Source organism: Pholcus phalangioides, unplaced genomic scaffold, assembly GCF_987345545.1.
Source record: "Pholcus phalangioides strain wild (caught in Gottingen) unplaced genomic scaffold, Ppha-v1.0 ptg000016l_1, whole genome shotgun sequence".
Lineage (NCBI taxonomy): Eukaryota > Metazoa > Arthropoda > Arachnida > Araneae > Pholcidae > Pholcus > Pholcus phalangioides.
In genome coordinates this window covers 5,307,200-5,325,461 of record NW_028301609.1, presented here as the reverse complement: position 1 = coordinate 5,325,461, position 18,262 = coordinate 5,307,200, and the positions used below count along the sequence as shown (strand labels likewise).

Here is an 18,262-nt window from a genome sequence, read left to right as displayed (position 1 = left end):
AATGTCTCGCAGAAATATAGCTTTCAAATAGGGGAGGGGTTTGGTTAGCAGACTTGATAACATAAGACATAAGATTTTTCAAATTATATGTTTGAACAATTTTTAGTTTTCTTTGTTCAGAAGATTAAATTTAGTTGAGTTATAGTATTCAGCGATCAACTGACATCTACCTTTCTTCTCCTTCGGACTCAGAGCCTGCGTGCATTTTTCGTGATTTTCACCCTCTTAACGTGGTTTGCAACACCATGTTCCATTGCAATTTTTGTTCCTCTTGATGCCTACTAACAACTCTGAGTTTGTCAGTCCATTGACAGAACACCCTGTATATGTATGAGGAGCATTCTGAAAGCCAGTTTCATCTTTGTTTTTCGAAAGCAAGTTTTTATCACAAACAGACACAATACCACATCAGAACACAAAGCAATGTTAGGTTATTTTTTTAACAGTCTCCAACAAAATTGGAACATTTGTCAAACTGCACAGTCAACCTAAAAAACATTTACACATGAAACTATGTTCCCCAGCACTTGACAGCCTTTAAAGCTTCTGCATTGCTTCTTTTGTGGAATGTTGCATATGAGGGGCCCAGCTATTTGACAATACATGACATCATTATTTTAGATTTTCCTTAAATTGGCTATAGGTATATGCCAACACAATTCTCTTCCGTGATGGTATGTATCTCATTCTTTGATTATTTTTCCAGTGAACATCTCACTGTCATATTGCTTCCAATTCAACTGAGTGTTCACTCTTCTCTGGAACACAGTGCATGCACGCCTTCACTTATACCTTTAATCCATCCCTCCTCCGTGTGTGTTCAGAAAAGTCTGAAAATGTGTATCATTTGTCTTTAGGTCATTTCTATTTCAGCCTACATGAAACTTACTTTTGGAACATTCCTCATACATACAACAAAACACCTTTATAATGATAAGGGACGGAAAAAACATTATAGTTGCAAAAGAGTTATTGTATAGATGAGTATTTTGTCATAGATGGAAAGAGTATTGCTATAGATGGAATACACTAATACTTTGAAAAGTGCATCAGGACGAAAGAGTAATATCGTTATGTTGGTAATTATCATTATAGAAGGTATTGTTTTATATAGGATTTTCACTTTATATGCTTGCAATTAGTTCTGGGTACTGCTCAAATAGCCCATGGATTCTTGGAATTACCATGACATAACATGATTAATTAAATGAAATAAAGAATGTATGTATATTTTATTGCTTTTGTTTCCAATTCTTGAGTCAATTAAGAAAGTGTACAGTGTCCCATTTGGCCATTGTGCTGTCGTGTGGGCATCGTGCTGGACTCTCATCCTGAGGATCCAGGTTCAAACCCTGTTGACGAGGTACAGTTACATAGTAGTAGCAGTGTGGCATTTGATAGAGTATTCTCTGAAAAATGACAGATGTCCAGCAGTTTTGTTTGTTCAGAACCAGTTAATAGAAATCTTGTTTATCCTTGAGAAGATGAAGAGCATCCATGCAAAGATAAAGAACTTATCCAGTTGACTAGTGATTGACATGGAGAGAGAAGAAAGAATTTCTGACTTAAAAAATATCTTAAAAATTAGAAAACAACCAAGTATATATATATGCATATATGGTCCCTTGCATGCAAGCACGAATGCGCATTTGTTTTATCAGCTGGTTGAATACATTATTTTGCTATCTAAGTTTTGCCTGAAACTGCTGTGCATCCCTATTGAAACACACGTTGAAAAACATTTTAGAAAAATAACTTCCATAGAGTAACATGGATAGAGTAAACATTCAAACATCATTTCTCATATTCTTTTTTCCCCAAGGATATGCACATACGTGCTTCTGGCATGAGGGGGACGATATAAGTTTAGGAATTTTAATTTTATGCTTTTTCTCTTTTTAGTGTGTTCTTTTTTTATATCACTGACATGCTTTCTTGAAACAGGATCACACGTGAAGTAGAGACTATGAGACAAGAAGCTTTGCAGTTACAAGAACAAATGAATGCTGTAAAAGAAGATGTTGTCAAGGTAAAGCTATAAGTATGCTGCATTAATGTGAATATATGATGGTCTTTTTTTCAAAACAAGCACAAGTCTGGTCTGTTGCCATGGGAAATATACTACAGAGTGAGTTGTGTTGGAAGTGTGAGTGTGTGTATATAGTGTTGTGTCTGCTTTTTAAGTGTTGCCATCTATATTCCAGAAGTGAAGTGTAATGATTGAATATTTGTACCATCCTGTTGCTCTCTGTGGTGAGACTTTAATGGGGTGATCGGTTAGCCTTCACCTCGAAGTTGGGAACCACAGAAAACCAACTTCAGCCAACCACCACTGTGGCTACAGTGGGGTTTGAACCCAAGGCTTTGTGATGTGAGTCCATCACTATTACCACTCGACCACCGCAGTGGCTATATGATAGTCTGCATAATTATTATATTCTTTTCCATGGTAATAATAATTTGCATTCTAAAATCTTTTAACACTTTCCTCTGACATAGCAGAAATCATTGAACCCCCTCTAAAATGCCATGTATTGTTTTATGAAGTATGCTCTGATTTTCACTAGGTATAAAAGCAAAGGGGATAGGAAAATGTGTTCCATTCAGAAATCAGCTGTTCACATTATATTTGGGCTTGTCACAGTGTTAAATAAGAATGCTTTTAGAAAGGCAAGATGTCTTGTCTATGGCGATGAAAGGGTTAAGTAAGCTGCATTAATGAATGGCCGTAGAATTAGAACTCATTATAAAAAAGAACAAGAATATGGGCATTCCAACATGATTCTGAGCTTTAGTTATTCTCTGGACAGCTAAGGGTATCTTCACATCTTCCTTTTAAAAGATGTACTGCTGTTGTAGACAAAACAAAATGGAACTTCCTCTCTGGATCATTGATGTTTTTAGTGAAATAATCTTCTTACCCACTTAAGCTAATGCTGTTTTGGTACTTATCGGTAATTTCTGGCCTAATTTTCTTGGGGGATGAATTATGAACAATGAAGTCAATGGCAATACGATGAATAACTGCCCCAAGGGTATCTGGCTAGGGGATAATCAGATTGCCAAGAAAAAACGGTAACAAAATTTGACCAGAGATAACCAGTAACTATCTCTTATTTTTTCTTCTCTGCAAGCCTTGGCCAGGAATAAGAGAAAATGATTACTGATTGAGTAATGTGATTAAGCTTGATGTCACATCAGTGTTTTTTTTTCACTACAGCCTTCTCCGTGCATATATTTCCTCATATACTTATAACATTTATCCCAAACGACAATAAATCAGGCTCTTTATGATGTAACTTTTTCATGTTATTATGTTTTATTGCAGGTAGAGAGGGATTCAGCAGATTCTATGGACAAATTATTAAAAATTGATCATGTAAAGTCATGTATGCAAGAAGCTTGTAAAGCTTTGAGAGTAAGTATTCTGCTTTTTGCAAGATTCTAAGATTGGATTTCAATTGTATCCTCTCTTGTCCTAATATCCTAATATAACATTGGTAATTTTCAGGAGGCAGACAATTGGAGTACGTTGTCAGCGGATGTAGATCAAGTTTTTGAGAGTGGTGACATCAATGCTGTATGTATTAATTTTATGGGACCATTCCGTATAGTATGACACATATTCCCCACAAAAGACTCTATATGTACAAAAAATATAAAGATAACAATAAATATATTGGCAGAGAAGCATCAACACAAGGAAAATATGGGGAGGGGGAAGTTCTGTAAACAGCCATGTTTCAGCAAACAAAAATAATTCGTTCCAGAATCATATTTGTTATCCGAAGCAATAAAAAGATAAAATCTGAGTTGAACAGATTCACAATCGGATGAAGAATAATTTGTCAGGAGATAAGATGCTAAAAATCTTTTTACTTTATACTAGGTACGCAACTCATTCAGGCTTGTAGGTGTCCTCTTATGGGATGTGATCAGCTCATTTCTGTCACATGCATGCACATAGTGAAGGTAATCTCCTAGAATGTTCAGATCCCTCAGTTCAGTTTGATGCTTCAATACTTGCACTGAAAGAATATGTGCAATGAAAACGTTCACGTCTAGGCTTTTTGGAATGCATTTTTCTCTTAGCTTAATCATTCATTTAACATGAAATGTTCAAAACTTGCTGAAAGAGAAATAAAGGTACAGTAGATTCCTGTCAATCAGCACATATCAGACCAGGGTGTGCCGTATTACTAGAAGTTAATTGAAAAAGCCCATTTAAATAATATAAACTTCTGCGCACAGATATGCAGTGGCATGTTTTTCTCTTCTATGCTTTAAGAAAAATTGCCTAAAAACACTGGAATAATATTCCAGTGTTTTTAGGTTGGATATAAGTTGGACTATCACTCCACAGGATTATCTGGAGTCTCTGATATATCTGGAATGTGATTCTGATCCAGACAAATTAATTGAGCTTGAGTGCCAGTAATTCTGATGATGATTTCATGAAAATTCAACTTACGATGTGTCTGTGTTATGTACGTGTATGAATGCTTGTCATCTAAAATGTTTGTTAACCAAAAAGATTCCTAAGCTGAGGTGTTTGGTGTTAGGTAGCTGAAGTACCACTGTATATAAAATTCAAGAGCATATGCTGGGTGAGTCGTATTACTAGAAGTTAATTGAAAAAGCCCATTTAAATAATATAGGCCTAAACTTCTGAACACAGATGTTTAGTGGCATGTTTTTCTCTTCTATGCTTGAAGAAAAACTGTGTGGGGGTGCTGTATATTCATAAATTAGTGAGAAGGAATTAATATTGCATGAATTATTAGAACTTTCAGAAGTAATTGAAGGTCAGGCTCAAGTACCTGGAGCCCCAACATTTCTGCTCCTATGATTCAGCATCTAGTTTTAGTCACATAAAAATTAGACATTCATAAAAAACAATCAATATTTATATCTCTCTCTCTCTCTCTCTGGGCATTCTAAGTTACTTTAAAATTATTTGAATTCATATCAATGTGAATAAATTTCTTGTTCAATTATAAGCATTTCCAATAATAATAGTTAAAAAATTGTCATGATTATTTGTGATCAAAATCTGATATTCTAAAGTTCTAAATTTATGGTATTTGAAAGAAACAAAACTTCCCCCAAATAAGACTAGTTGCTACACAATATGTATTTTTAAAATTTTCTTGGTATGATTTAAAAAAAAAAAACAACCCTTTATTTTTTCAGATATCTACAAAATTGATAGGAATGCAGAACAGTCTTGTAAGTTACAGGCATTTTTATCTCTTCAGATGGTTTTTATATAATTTTATGATCTTTCATGATTTGACAAACTGCTTTTCTATGTAGGAAATTTTAGTAGATGTTCCAGATTATGAGGAGCGTTCACGGCGTCTAGAGCTTCTGAAAGATAAACTCGAAGCAATAATAAGTCCTCAACTGGTGGCAGCATTCAGTTCACAAACTAATGGTACTTTCTTTATAAAAATTTAATTATAACTTTATATAATAACTTTGAAATATATATATATATATATATAGAAAACCTTTATACAAGATAATAACTCTTTAGCATGCTTATTAAAAAATTTTATTTGTTCAACAGTTGTTTTGGTTTGGTTCAGTTTGTTAAAAAAAAAGTCTCATTATGTTTGTTAAATTGTATTTCAGTTGCAGATGTTGCTATGGTTTACATGAAAATTTTCAAGGATATAAAAAGATTGCATCGTTTGCAGAAATATTACCATAATTTCCAAAAGGTGAGCTTTTCATTTCAGTGGCTAATTTTTTTTTTTGTATTCGAGACAACAATATAAGAAAAGAGAGAAAACAAAATTTACCAAGGGGTCGGGAAAGGTGACCCGTTATGATAAATGCTGATTAATTTAGTACAGACAAAAAATAATGCTTAAAAAAAAGGGAATTAAAATATATAGTGCTGAATGTATAGGAAACTTATGGCATGAATGAACGCCAGGGTCTCTGCCACCGGACTTATCCCGTTGTCGAGATCTCTTCCAGCCCAGCTTCGTAGCAGAGTCTGGAACAAAGTGAGTGGACCTAACAGTCTGAGTGTGTAGCTAGTGTTGTGTATAATATTTCAGTGCTGCCATCTATTCTTCAAATTGTGAGTAAAGTGTAATGATTCAATATTTGTAACGTTGTAGGCCTGTTGCTCTCTGTGGCGAGACTTTTTAACGGGGAGATCGGCTCGCATTCGCGCCTTGAAGTTGGGAACCACAGGAAATTTATGGCAATATATGGAGTGCAATTTGGCCACAAATCCACATATTGCACCAAATAAAATTTTAAACATTTAGTATATGTTGGAGAAGAAGAAAAAAAAAAAAGTAGAAAACAAGATGCACAGTATGAAAATAAATTGAACTATTACGTCATAAAAAAAATTACATGAGCAGAATTTCTTGAAAAATAGATAGAAAAATTATAATTGATGAAACAAAAGTAAAAATATGTATTATAAAGATAAGTGAAAAATAAACAAAAGAATATAAGAGAAAGGAAAGAGAGAAATGTAATTGAATTTAGTATAACAATTGGTGTGAATAATAAACATGTAACAGGGTTGAAGGTACTGTGACGCTTATGTGATATGAGAACATGAATCAATTCAGAGTACAATAATGTACATCCATGCCAATGCAATGCATTTGCAATTGTCTCAATTTTTCTGAACATTTAAGTTGGATATTATATGAAAATGACATTAAGTTGGATATGTTATTTGACAGCATTTTTTTCCTTTTTTTTATTTAATTCATACATTGAGTTGATAAAGCAGAGGGGGAAAAATGAAAGTTATGTTTAAGAGAAAAAGTCTGAGGATTAAAATAAAAGTGGATCTCAATGTCTGGAATTTGAAAAAGAGGTGGAGCGTAAAATGGAAATAGGTCTATATATAGTTGCTGAAATCATTAGAATTTCTTTTTTTTTAAATAGGAATAACTATTGCTGATTTTAGAGATTCAGGAAATTCCCTTTTTTCAATACAGTTGCTCAAATCATTAGAATTTCTTTTTTTTAAATAGGAATAACTATTGCTGATTCAGGAAATTCCCTTTTTTCAATACAATTATTAGAGTTGCCAAAATTTGAAGAATATCGATAGGAAAACTATTGAGAATATTTGTACTTATACTGTCAAAACAGGAAGTGATTTAATTATTTTTGATATTTTATATTAATCAGTAGGCATCAGAAAGATAGATTTGTCATTAGTGTGTATATAAATAAAATATTATAGTAAGATATTTAATATATAATATTAAATATCTTGAGTGGCAACGGATTTCCATCTTCTTTTCTGGGTTTCAAGATTTCACCCAGGAACTTCTAATGGTCGGTTCGAGCGATATGCTCTAAAAATATTCTTACTCTTGGTATGTTTTTTTTTTCTCAAGTTTTCTAATTTTTCAATTTTTAACACACTTTGTGTATGTATATTTTGTGTTTTTAACTCATTTGTTATTTCATATTTTGATTTTTATATTTTGTCATTTTTGCTGTTTGACTTCCAAAGCTTGTTTCTCGCAAAAATGTCGGGGGAACTGATGGTAATTTTTGCCGATTAGGCTTACCATCATTAGAAACATTTTTGCAGTTTAGAGCAATGTGGGGGGTTCCCCCTTGAGAACAACCTCCTCATTGATCCATATTCTTCCTTTTTCAATTTTTCAATAACTTCTCATCTTTCACCTTTTCATAATATTTAATTTCGGGTTATGTGTATAAAGCAGCCTTTTGTGGCGTGATACACTAACTTTTGAAATTTTTCATTGAAATCTGTTTTTGAAAAAGTTTTCATTGAAAGCTGATTTGTTAATTTTAATTTTCTCTTTGATGCATAAAATATTATATATATATATATATATATATATATATATATATTGTTTAAAGTTATCATTTTGTGCCAGTCTATGTTTTGAAATATTCACGAAATAGGTATTAAATTTATTAGCTAGTAATTGGGAATTTGTTTTTGAGGGCATTATTTTATTTTTGTTCTCTGATCCGAGTATTTTATTAATGAATTTCCAGTGTTTAGCTGATGCATTGCAGTTAGAAATTTAGTAGTGTAGTGTAGTAGAAATTGATGTGTTGTATAGAACTTTGGGATAAGATAAGTAAAATGTTTTTCAAAAGTGTTTTATGAACTAATGGTAGTGAATACAAATTATTTAGTCCACTTGAAGATTGAGACATATTGAATGGATGAAAATGGTAATGAAACTGGACTTTTAAGTAGAAGGATAGATTTAGAGAAATACAATTGGTGCAAAGTGCTCCAAGACGTTGATGAAGTTGTATTGATGGTGTTGTCAAATCATTTGTGATGATTCTAATTATTATTTTGTGGAGGCTAATTATATTGGAAAAGGTTAGAAAGATAACTCCACAAACAGTTGGGCCCTATATTGGGGGATATACTCTTGTATAAGCCAAGTTTTTTTGTGGAAGAATTTGTTCCTCAGGGGGGGGGGGGGGGGGGTCGGCCTATACTCGGGTCAGTTTTTGATGAAAAAATATCGACCCCCACAATCAGTAGTCATTTTTGTAGCAGTGTTCGAGAAACTGCCATTATTGGTATGGGATATGTTCAAACCCCACAGAACCGATAATGTCAAAGCTAAGGCAAAGAAATCGAAAACATAATTGACTTTGATACCAGGTGGGCTAACGTCGATTATACAACCTTTAGATGTGAGCATCAACAAGCCTTTCAAAGACTATTTGAGGGGTTTGTGGATCGAATGGATGAGTTCCGATGATAAAGAAACCACAAAAAGTGGTGCCTTGAAGAAATATGTCATTGGCCTAGTGTGCCAATGGGTACATGAGGCATGGAATTCTGTTTCCACCGAAATTATCATCCGATCCTTCAAAAAGTGTTGCATCAGCAATGCGATGGACGGAACTGAAGATGATATCCTCTTTGAAAGTGACAATGGCAATAACAGCCCAGATGAAGATAAAAACGAAGACACCACACCCTATGATGATGTGATGGATCATACGATGAGCTTGGAGATTCAGAAGAAACAAAGATAGAAACATTTTCTATCGTAAATTTCCATAAGCTATTCATTTTGCATGAAAATGTAAGAATAATAAGAATTTTTCTCTTAAATGCACAGATTTTTTTGGGTTGGCTTATGCACGAGTTTTCAATTTACTGTGGTTTTGGTGGTTCTGAAGTGGGGGGGGGGGGGTCAGCTTATATACGAGTTGGCTTATACACGAGTATATATATATATAGATATTGACTGATTCTGTATCAGGTAGATTCTGGGTTGAAAAACCTTGGTTTAGAGATTTCTTTTCTGTTCACAAACTAATCCACAACTTTAGTAAAAGTTTTCAGTGAGGACAACATTTATTTAGCAGTTGCAAACAATATATGTTTTTATCCATTTTGTATATGCATTTTAATAATGAAATATTTTGTGTGAAAACATTGATTATATTCTTTTCCCAGAACAAACTTCTTGAGCAATGGAAACAAATTATTGAATCTGACTCGGAAGAAACTCTCACAGAGTGGTTGAATAATTTCTACGATGTTTTGCTTTCAACTTGGCATTCTCAGGTATAAGCTTTTTTTTATCTTGTCCTATTTGAAATTCTTATATCACACAAGTTTAAGAAAGGTTTACTTTGTTGCTATGTGTTGTGAGAACATCTAACAATATTTTAATTTGGGAACAATTAATCTCTTTTGCCATCTATATTGTTCAATATTGCCTTCCGTTGGATAAATTGAATCAATTCTCACATATTATTCAAATCATACATTGTAAGAAGAACTGCCATCAAATTTTTCTTTGTGAGCATAAGTTTTTATCTCATTTCATCTAAAATAATTTTTCTGCAGTAATATTTGTTCTTATGTACCAACTGGTATTAATTGGACTCTTGTTCTGTTGAATTATACTGCTCCTGTTTAAAATGCATATGTGCATTTCAGATGACTGTCTGCAATCAACTTTTGCTCGAAATTCCAGCTGTTGAAGTCTTGTCAGAACTGCTTGTTGACACTTTAGGAAGTCTTGAGCCATCCTTGGAGTGTTGTATTGATTCAGCATTGAAACATAAATCAGACAAAATCCAGTATTTGATAGAGTTGAAACAGGTACTTATGTAGAAATAAATCACCTTTTTCGGGTGAGACAATATACTAGGGGAACGCCATTTAACCCAAAATGTATGGCTGTTGTTCTCTTCTTATTTTGGGTTAAACAATGTTGTTCTCATAGTATAAGGTACTTATGTATTTTTCAATGTTATATAGTTTACAGCACGCACACACACATTTAAATTTATGCATAGCGTGACCACTGAGAGACGGCTACTGCATGTGTCATGAAATGCAATTTTAACTCTCAGTTTTAGGTTGAAACCATTCGAAGAAACTTGATTTTAAATGCATCTCTGCAGCTCAAGATTTTCATATTTTTGTCAGATGCAATTTTTGTCATGACCAGTATGTATATATGTATATAGTAGGATAAAATACAAGAGAAATGAAGAGGTAGCGAAAAAGTATCTTTTTGAATGACAAAAGCACTAGTGCTGCTCACTTGTTCTTTCAAAAATATATATATGCAAAAAAAGAAAAAGAATTATTTTAAGAAAAAGTGGGAAAACAAAAATGAATTTTATGAGACTGAAATAGAACCTATGCAATGGGTTGTCATCACGGGGAACCCCATGCATGGTTCGAAAAGTATAGGCTTTTTGAAGGGTGGCTATGCCTAATTGCATTAAGAATGCCAACTCTTGTTCCCTGACACCTGCCTTCTCAAAGGTTTTTTTTGTCCAACATGTTTTTGAGAAGGCAGGTGTCGGGAAAAAAGGGTTGGCATTTTTAATGCAATTAGGCATAGTTACCCTTCAGAAACGCCTACACTTTTCGAACCATGCATGGGGTTCCCCCTGATGATGACCCACTGCATAGGTTCTATTTCACTCTCATAAAATTCATTTTTGTTTTCCTTTATCTTAAAATAATTCTTTTTTTTTTCATATATATAAAGAATAATAACAGTAAAAAAATATCTATAACAGGAAAAGCGGCTCTCAAAGTAAAGGACCACTATCAGTACAATTTTATTTTTTTCAATGTTTCCTCAACACTAGTGGTTGGCATCATCATCAAGAGTTTAAATTGGGGTTACTGTATATTGAATTTGGTGATTCATTTCTAGCAGTAAATCCAAAACTTTTCATCATGAATCAGCATCACAGCATGCACCGACCTATGCTTTTTCAGCGGCATTGCTGTTCTGTATATTTAGTTCTTTGTTCACACTAAGTTGATATTCAATTTGACTTCTTTGTTAATCTGGGAAAAAGTTGAGGGAAATAAACTCTTAACAATTTCTCTTTGGTTAGAGAAACTATCTTCCCATTAACAACTGCTGCAAATTTTTTTTTTATCCATTTATCAGTTACAATAATTAATAATATTTATTGCTGCTAAATAATAATACTTCGAAAACACTGTATGGAAGCATTCAAATAAAATATTTCAGCAGCATTTGCGCAACTTAGTCTTGAGTATACATCTTCAAAGAGCTTCTCTTCTTCATAGAACTGTATTATAACCTAATCCTTTGCTACAAAAAGCAGTGGGTGGAACGATAGTTTTTCCTTTCTTGTCTAGAACGTGCTTATGAAATTTATGATTTGATTTTTATGACTATTTCATTGAACCTATAAACAGATATTGAAAGCATGTGTGTTTTAAAATTTATAGTATCATTTGTGAAGAAGAGTAACAAAAAACACATACATTGCATTAATTTTCCATTATTTCTTAAGAGTTTTACTTGGTGAAAATTTATTTTAATTTATATTCTCTCTGATGCTTTTAACTTTTTGTGCTTGCATTCTAGATAACTGATAGGTTAGCAAAAAGTCTTGATGTGTCCATTCAAGCCATTGATCCCAGTAAGTACAATACTTTCTGATGTATTGTATAGTGATATCCACTTTTTCCTCTAAGCTGTATGTGTGTACATCTGCTCAAGGTGAAAATGTTTCCGTACATGCAAAATCCCAAAACACATCACAGGTGGATGTTGTATACTCTTGTTCCGTGTGCAAAATAAACAGGTCTGCACAAGTAAAACAAAAATTATAGAGGATGTTGGTGATATCTCAACTTGCAAGAAATCCAAGTTATGATAAAAAATATTTGGACTTACAAGCATGATGTGCATGAAAAAATTACAATCACTTAAATGACATAAACATTAAGTTATAACATTAAATGACATCAAAATGATGTAAATGTTTTAATAACTGTTAATGAAAAATAACAAAATTTTTTATTTCAATTAAATGATTAATGTTAAATATTTTTTTGATTATTATTATATATTTTTCCCTCTTTATAAGGTTTTCTGAAAAATGGTCATTCTGCTGCTCTGGCACAAACAGTTTATGCACCGTGGCAACCTTATATTGAACAGTATGCCATCCTGGAAGAAAACAAACTGTTAACATGTCTGGATACAGTGAATTTTGTAAATAAGTTTTGTCTATTATGTTATTATTTCCTGTAAATCTTTGTTTATTTTTTCTCCAGCTTAAAAAGTATATTTAGTTCTTTCATTGCTATGATTTCTATATGATACGTTTTTGTTTGTCAAAATTTTTCTTAATTGTTCTTTTTAAAATATTTCTTTGTGTGAGAATTTCACAAACCTCAAATGGGTACTAATCATCAGGGTTGGTGAATAAGATTTTCTCAGACTAATAGGCAGTTGTGAGTTTGAGTATTCACTTGATGTTTCTCCAATATCAGCAGCTGACATTATCAGGAGATGTTTGACAAGTTTTTGTTGTGTTCATGTGATATGTATTAACACTTGAGCCATACAACTTTCCTTAGGAATGAAGTTGAAAGGAAATTATTTTTTGATCATTAGAAAAAAAAAATAAGAAAGGTTTTATAGAAATCGTTGTGAGTAATTCAATGCTATTTTTTTCTCTTTGTAGCAATCAGATGAGCTGGAAGATGTTGTTCGCTTCCTGAGTGATTCTGTCAGTAAAGCTTTCTATTTCATACAAGAGGTAATAACCAAGCTAAAAAAAAAATCACATTTTTTTTTGCATGTTACCTTGAGAATTTAATTATGGAACAATGAAGCTTTTTCACAAGAAGAGTGAAAATTCAGGGCAAATAAACTGTGCGAGGATGATGTCACTCTCCACTATCCGACTGCCCATGTGTGATCCTGTTCAATGCACAGGAGCTCCAAGGAAAGATTGAGATATTCGTTGCCTTTGTAGTCTAGGGTGTTCACCCGGAAAGTGAAAGGACATGGGTTCGATTCCCCGCAAGGGCAGTTGAATTTTCTCTCTTTCCTTAATATATCTATGCTTCAGCCAGCTGTTAAAACCTTTGTAAATGAACTGTGGTGCAGAAGATTTTCTAATGTTTTTCCGCAAATACAAAAATGTTTTTCTAGAGATGGTGAGAGTCCATTTGATCCTTTCTTCAATGAAAATATCAGTTCGTCATTTATAAATAGCAGATTTGATTGTGTATCGATTTCACTTCCATATTCAATGAGGATGAAATGGAGGAAATTTGGGGAAAAACTTTTGGGAATTGCTTCTCCTGTAGACCAGTGGTTTCCAAACTTTTTGAAGCGTGACCCCCCCCCCCTTTTTGACAAGACATTTTTCGGCGACCCTTTCTTTTCAACTTCAGTTAAAATCCTTAATTAACTTTTCTAATTTTTAATTTAATTGATAGATGGCACTGCACTGTGTAACGTAACTTGTCGTTACACCCGAGATTTCATTTTTATCTTTCCCAATATAATTTCGTTAGACAGATGACAGTGATATGAAAAACTATTTCATTTACTTAAGCGTTTATTACAGTGTTAATCTTTAGAATTCACAACAAAAAAATTTAAGACTGCACATCATGTCTCAATAAATTTTCTTTAGTTTTTTCTTTGAGTTGTAACATTAATATATCACAGATTCAAAACGTTCTCACCCAATCAGTCTGTCTATTACACCCTTTGGGGATGTCATTATCACAAGAATGAACAGTTCACTTCTTGATTGATCTGTCCGACCTCCAGATGAACTTTCTGAAAGAAAGCTCCATAGGAACAGCATCACGCATCTGAAGACGTCATGACCAAACCAGATTAATACCCTATCACAGACTATAACACAGGTAGAGAGATTTTTGACTAGAAAATGAAGAGCATGATCAACGGATCGAACGGCGCCGAGGCACCCAGTTAAAATATCAACTTATGGCTTCTGGAACGAGGCAGGGTGAAAACACCACAGGTGAAATGAAATAAAGTGTAACAAGCAAAACAAACTACCAATATGTAACGTCCAATGTGTGTGTTCATTGCATTTCAACCGGCATATAAAGGAAAATTCCCCATCTCACATCATTACCGGAACCAATCTGTATCATGATTCGGTGGCGCTAAAATCGACATAACATTTTTGACAAATAAATTTGCATATTCACATGAACTTAGAATAATATTGTATGACTATGATATTCGGCATCTGGTAACACAAAAAACTGTAAACATTGAAGACCTGGCCAGGGTCTGCAACATAAGGCCTATTACAGATTGTATAAGCTCATGACATTATTAACCGTGAGATGGTTCTAGGCCCACCAACGGCGTGGAGGTTGTAAAAATACATATTGTAAAAATATGTATAATTATGCTTGCAAAACATTATTATTTCTCAATGCAAAACATTGGCATCATAATCTCTAACTTTGACGACAACTCTGCGTGATCCCCACCCATGAACCATGGGACTCAACTAACGATAATTCATGGGTACTCCCATCACATTACAACAGACAGTATTTATATGTGCATAATCAACTCTGCATTTTTGAAATTTTTTGAAAAACCGACATTCTGATTAAGAATTGACATTGGAGAAAGACATTTGTTTGTGTGTATTCAACAGGTACATCAACCTGCGTCTGACAACCAATGAAAGTTGAATGATTGTAGAGCTCCTTATTGTCGAGAAATCTGCCACTATATATATTTTACATGATTTCATCAAACTTCCTGTTTAAACTTTTTCAGGACTGTCTGTAAGCATGAAGGAGGAATTTTTTTTTATTTTACCATTTTTAAGATTTTCAATTTTAATGCGAGAGTCCCCTTTTCCAGATATCCTGCAGTTTCCAGTTTATTGGTTGTGAGCTTCATTTTTGACCAGTGAGTGCATTCATGGATAATAAGTAGCTTAGAAAATTAAGGTGTGTTTTGAATTTTACATACAGTATATTTAGTCAGGTTTCAAAAGAAGAAAGGGGGGAGGGTTGCTACCCACAATTTGGGAACCACTGTTTTAGACCAAAGCCTTCATTAGCTCAATTAATTAATTTTATGGTTTGAATACAAGTTTTCCTTCTGAAGTGAATTAATATTGTTATTTACAAATGCAAATTAAACTTTAAAAAAATCACTGCAAACATGTTGTATTGCATCCAGTTTGATGAGATTATTGGATGATGAACCATGATAAAAAAACATGATCTAAATGCACCACATATTATTGGCATAAAAAATATTTAGTGCAGTGTATATGTTGGTGAATGTATTATTTGTTATACAGCGAAACTTGGCATGTTTTTTTGTTTCATTGGATACTTAAAGTAGCATTTTATTCAGTGACGGGAAAAGTATGATTTCATATATTTCTTTTTACAGGCCGATAACCGGTGCCATTTGCTTACTCATGGATGCGCATATGCTTCTCTTTTTCAAGCTTTAAAGGTGAAAAGTTCATACTAAAGATTTTATTAAATTTGTTCCCGATGATAATTTTTTTACTTTCATCCATGTTCTGAGATCAAGATGAAGGTTTAATTATTTTTTTTTAGTAATATTCAACAATAAATTTGATGCTGTAAAACTGTGAATTACCTTCTATTCTGTTAAATACTGAATTGAGAATTACAGTAGACTCTTCAATAATCCCGCTCATATCAGAATAGGGTTTTGTCAGATTGCTGGAAGTTAGTTATAAAACCTATTTAAATACAGTTGACATTCAACAATCTGGCAACCTCTGGACCTTAGGAGTGCAAGATCTGAAAATGCCAGATTTTGGAGCATATTCTGTATATATTTAACCGAATACATACAGATTATATATGCTGCATATGGAGCAGATTTAAATATGCTGTGTATATGTTACTACCAAAGCCCAAAATTGACCAATTTGCAAACTGGCCAATTTCATTGAATATTAACCCGGCCAATGTCCAAATTTCGGGCTTTGGCCAGCCAGTTTGTGAAGTGGCCGGAGATCCTTGGCCAAAGTCTGATAACAAAAAGCATGATTCGTGGGGGGGGGGGGGGGCATATTTTTTTCATGATAATTTTTTCCCAAACTTTGACAGAAAAAATTATGTCTATATTATTTTAATAGTTTTTCTTCTCAAATCTCTTTTTTCTCTCTTCACATGGAGTTAATCCAATACAGCTACTATATATATATAGCCATGTATCACACGTTGGCGATCAAAAAAATGAATTTGGCACCTACTGGACCATCTTGCATCAGCACATCAAACTTTGGCCACTTTGTGAATCAGCTGCACTTTACGCTTTGGCAGCAACATATATATTTTATAGAAAATTTCTACCTACTCCTTTAAAGGATCAACTTTAATGTTCAACAACTAAATAAAACAGTTCTACAGAATTTTAGTTTAACTGAATAAAGGAAACCATGACATTTCATCATGGCTGTATTTTTGAATGCCAACTATGATGCACAGACATGTGATATGTTTTCCTTTTCCATGCTTGAAAAGAGCTTTCTTGAAAATGCTAGATTGCTGGACAGGCCTCACAATCTCATTGCTGGATTACAGGGAGTCTACTGTAGTTTTTATGTGTGTTGATATCCATAATCTTGAAATAATGAAATGATACTTTTCGCCAGGTTTTCCTCAAAGAATATCTACATCGATTCAGGTACATACAACAGACACTGAAAAAAGTCATTAAAGAAACTTCATACAAAAAACTTGGTGACAATTGGTTTTCTTTCCAACAGTCTTTACAAGTCATGCAAATTGCAGGGGAAGTCCTACTGCGACTGGAAAGATTAGAGCAGCTTCTTAAGAGTAACCTTCGTGAGATTGCCAGAAAAATGAGTTACAATGTCATGTTGAATGGAGAATCGGATAAAACAAGGAACCCTTTCCATGCCTACGATGATGTTTTGTTGTCTCATCAAATGAAGCGGGAGCTGCAACAAGTTATTTCAATATTGCAAGATGGTAAAGTTGATTTATAAAGATTATTGTTAAAATACATGATTATCATGAGAATCTCATGACTGAAACATGTAATATTGTAAAATAGCTTGATTAACTCATTTGATCCTATTAGTTTTTTTTTATTTTTGTTCAGTGAAAATACTAGTCTTAAAGGAATGAAACTTTCTTCCATTATAATGGAAGAATTTACGGATTTTTTTTATAGCAAATGTCTGCTGTTTGTTAAAGAACTTAATCCACATTCATGTACAAACTATACTGCATAAAACGTAGCATCATGGAAATAAGTTTATAATTAACATTAACACTGAAATTATAATTATTCTCGATTGTAATAAAGCTGCTTGATAGATGCAAATATTCAAAATAGAATATCAATAACTAATTGACTTTAAAATACAAATTGCGTTCCATAAGAATTATAGTAAAGTCATAAAAAATGAAAAATGTAGGTACAGCAAAAAATTATTTTTTCTTTTTCAAAGTTCTTTCCCTCATATGGTATACAATAAACTCATCGTTCAATCCACTTTTCAAAGCAAATAGAGGAGACTTTTTCTGGAAGCTGCCTCAGTGAACCCTACATAACTGAAAATTTTACCATTTCACAACTCTTTCTTGATATGTGTTATCACAAAATTTTCAAAGCTCAAACACGATATGTTCATGCAATATTAAAGCAATGCCACAACTCCTTTACACTCCAGTTCTTGCACCATGCGATTTCTGGCTGTTTTTGACGTTGAACGAGAACATCTGTTGGAGAAGTATTAGTTATTTTAGCTGTGTAGTGTTCACTGAGAAAAGAAATAAAGAAAAAAACCCCACAAAATTTGAAAAGAACAAATTTTGTGGTGATTACAGACGAGATGGGATTGGGAGTTGGAGAAAAGTTTCGGGGTTTAGTTAAGACGGATGAATGTACATATATTAGGATGGAGGTATGTTTTAAAAGCA

General features: G+C 33.2%; 1 protein-coding gene across 1 annotated transcript in view; it reads left to right on the top strand.

Moving 5' to 3' along the window:
* Cog7 (conserved oligomeric Golgi complex subunit 7) overlaps positions 1 to 18,262 on the top strand; it is a 32,726-nt gene that overhangs the window by 9,066 nt on the left and 5,398 nt on the right. The window contains exons 5-17 of the mRNA XM_089245864.1: positions 1,945 to 2,029; positions 3,329 to 3,418; positions 3,512 to 3,580; positions 5,194 to 5,229; positions 5,317 to 5,437; positions 5,638 to 5,726; positions 9,464 to 9,574; positions 9,953 to 10,117; positions 11,883 to 11,937; positions 12,388 to 12,515; positions 12,991 to 13,065; positions 15,723 to 15,788; positions 16,966 to 17,305. Of these exons, the coding sequence (XP_089101990.1) occupies positions 1,945 to 2,029; positions 3,329 to 3,418; positions 3,512 to 3,580; positions 5,194 to 5,229; positions 5,317 to 5,437; positions 5,638 to 5,726; positions 9,464 to 9,574; positions 9,953 to 10,117; positions 11,883 to 11,937; positions 12,388 to 12,515; positions 12,991 to 13,065; positions 15,723 to 15,788; positions 16,966 to 17,305 (1,430 nt within the window). The remainder of the gene's footprint in view (positions 1 to 1,944; positions 2,030 to 3,328; positions 3,419 to 3,511; positions 3,581 to 5,193; positions 5,230 to 5,316; positions 5,438 to 5,637; positions 5,727 to 9,463; positions 9,575 to 9,952; positions 10,118 to 11,882; positions 11,938 to 12,387; positions 12,516 to 12,990; positions 13,066 to 15,722; positions 15,789 to 16,965; positions 17,306 to 18,262) is intronic.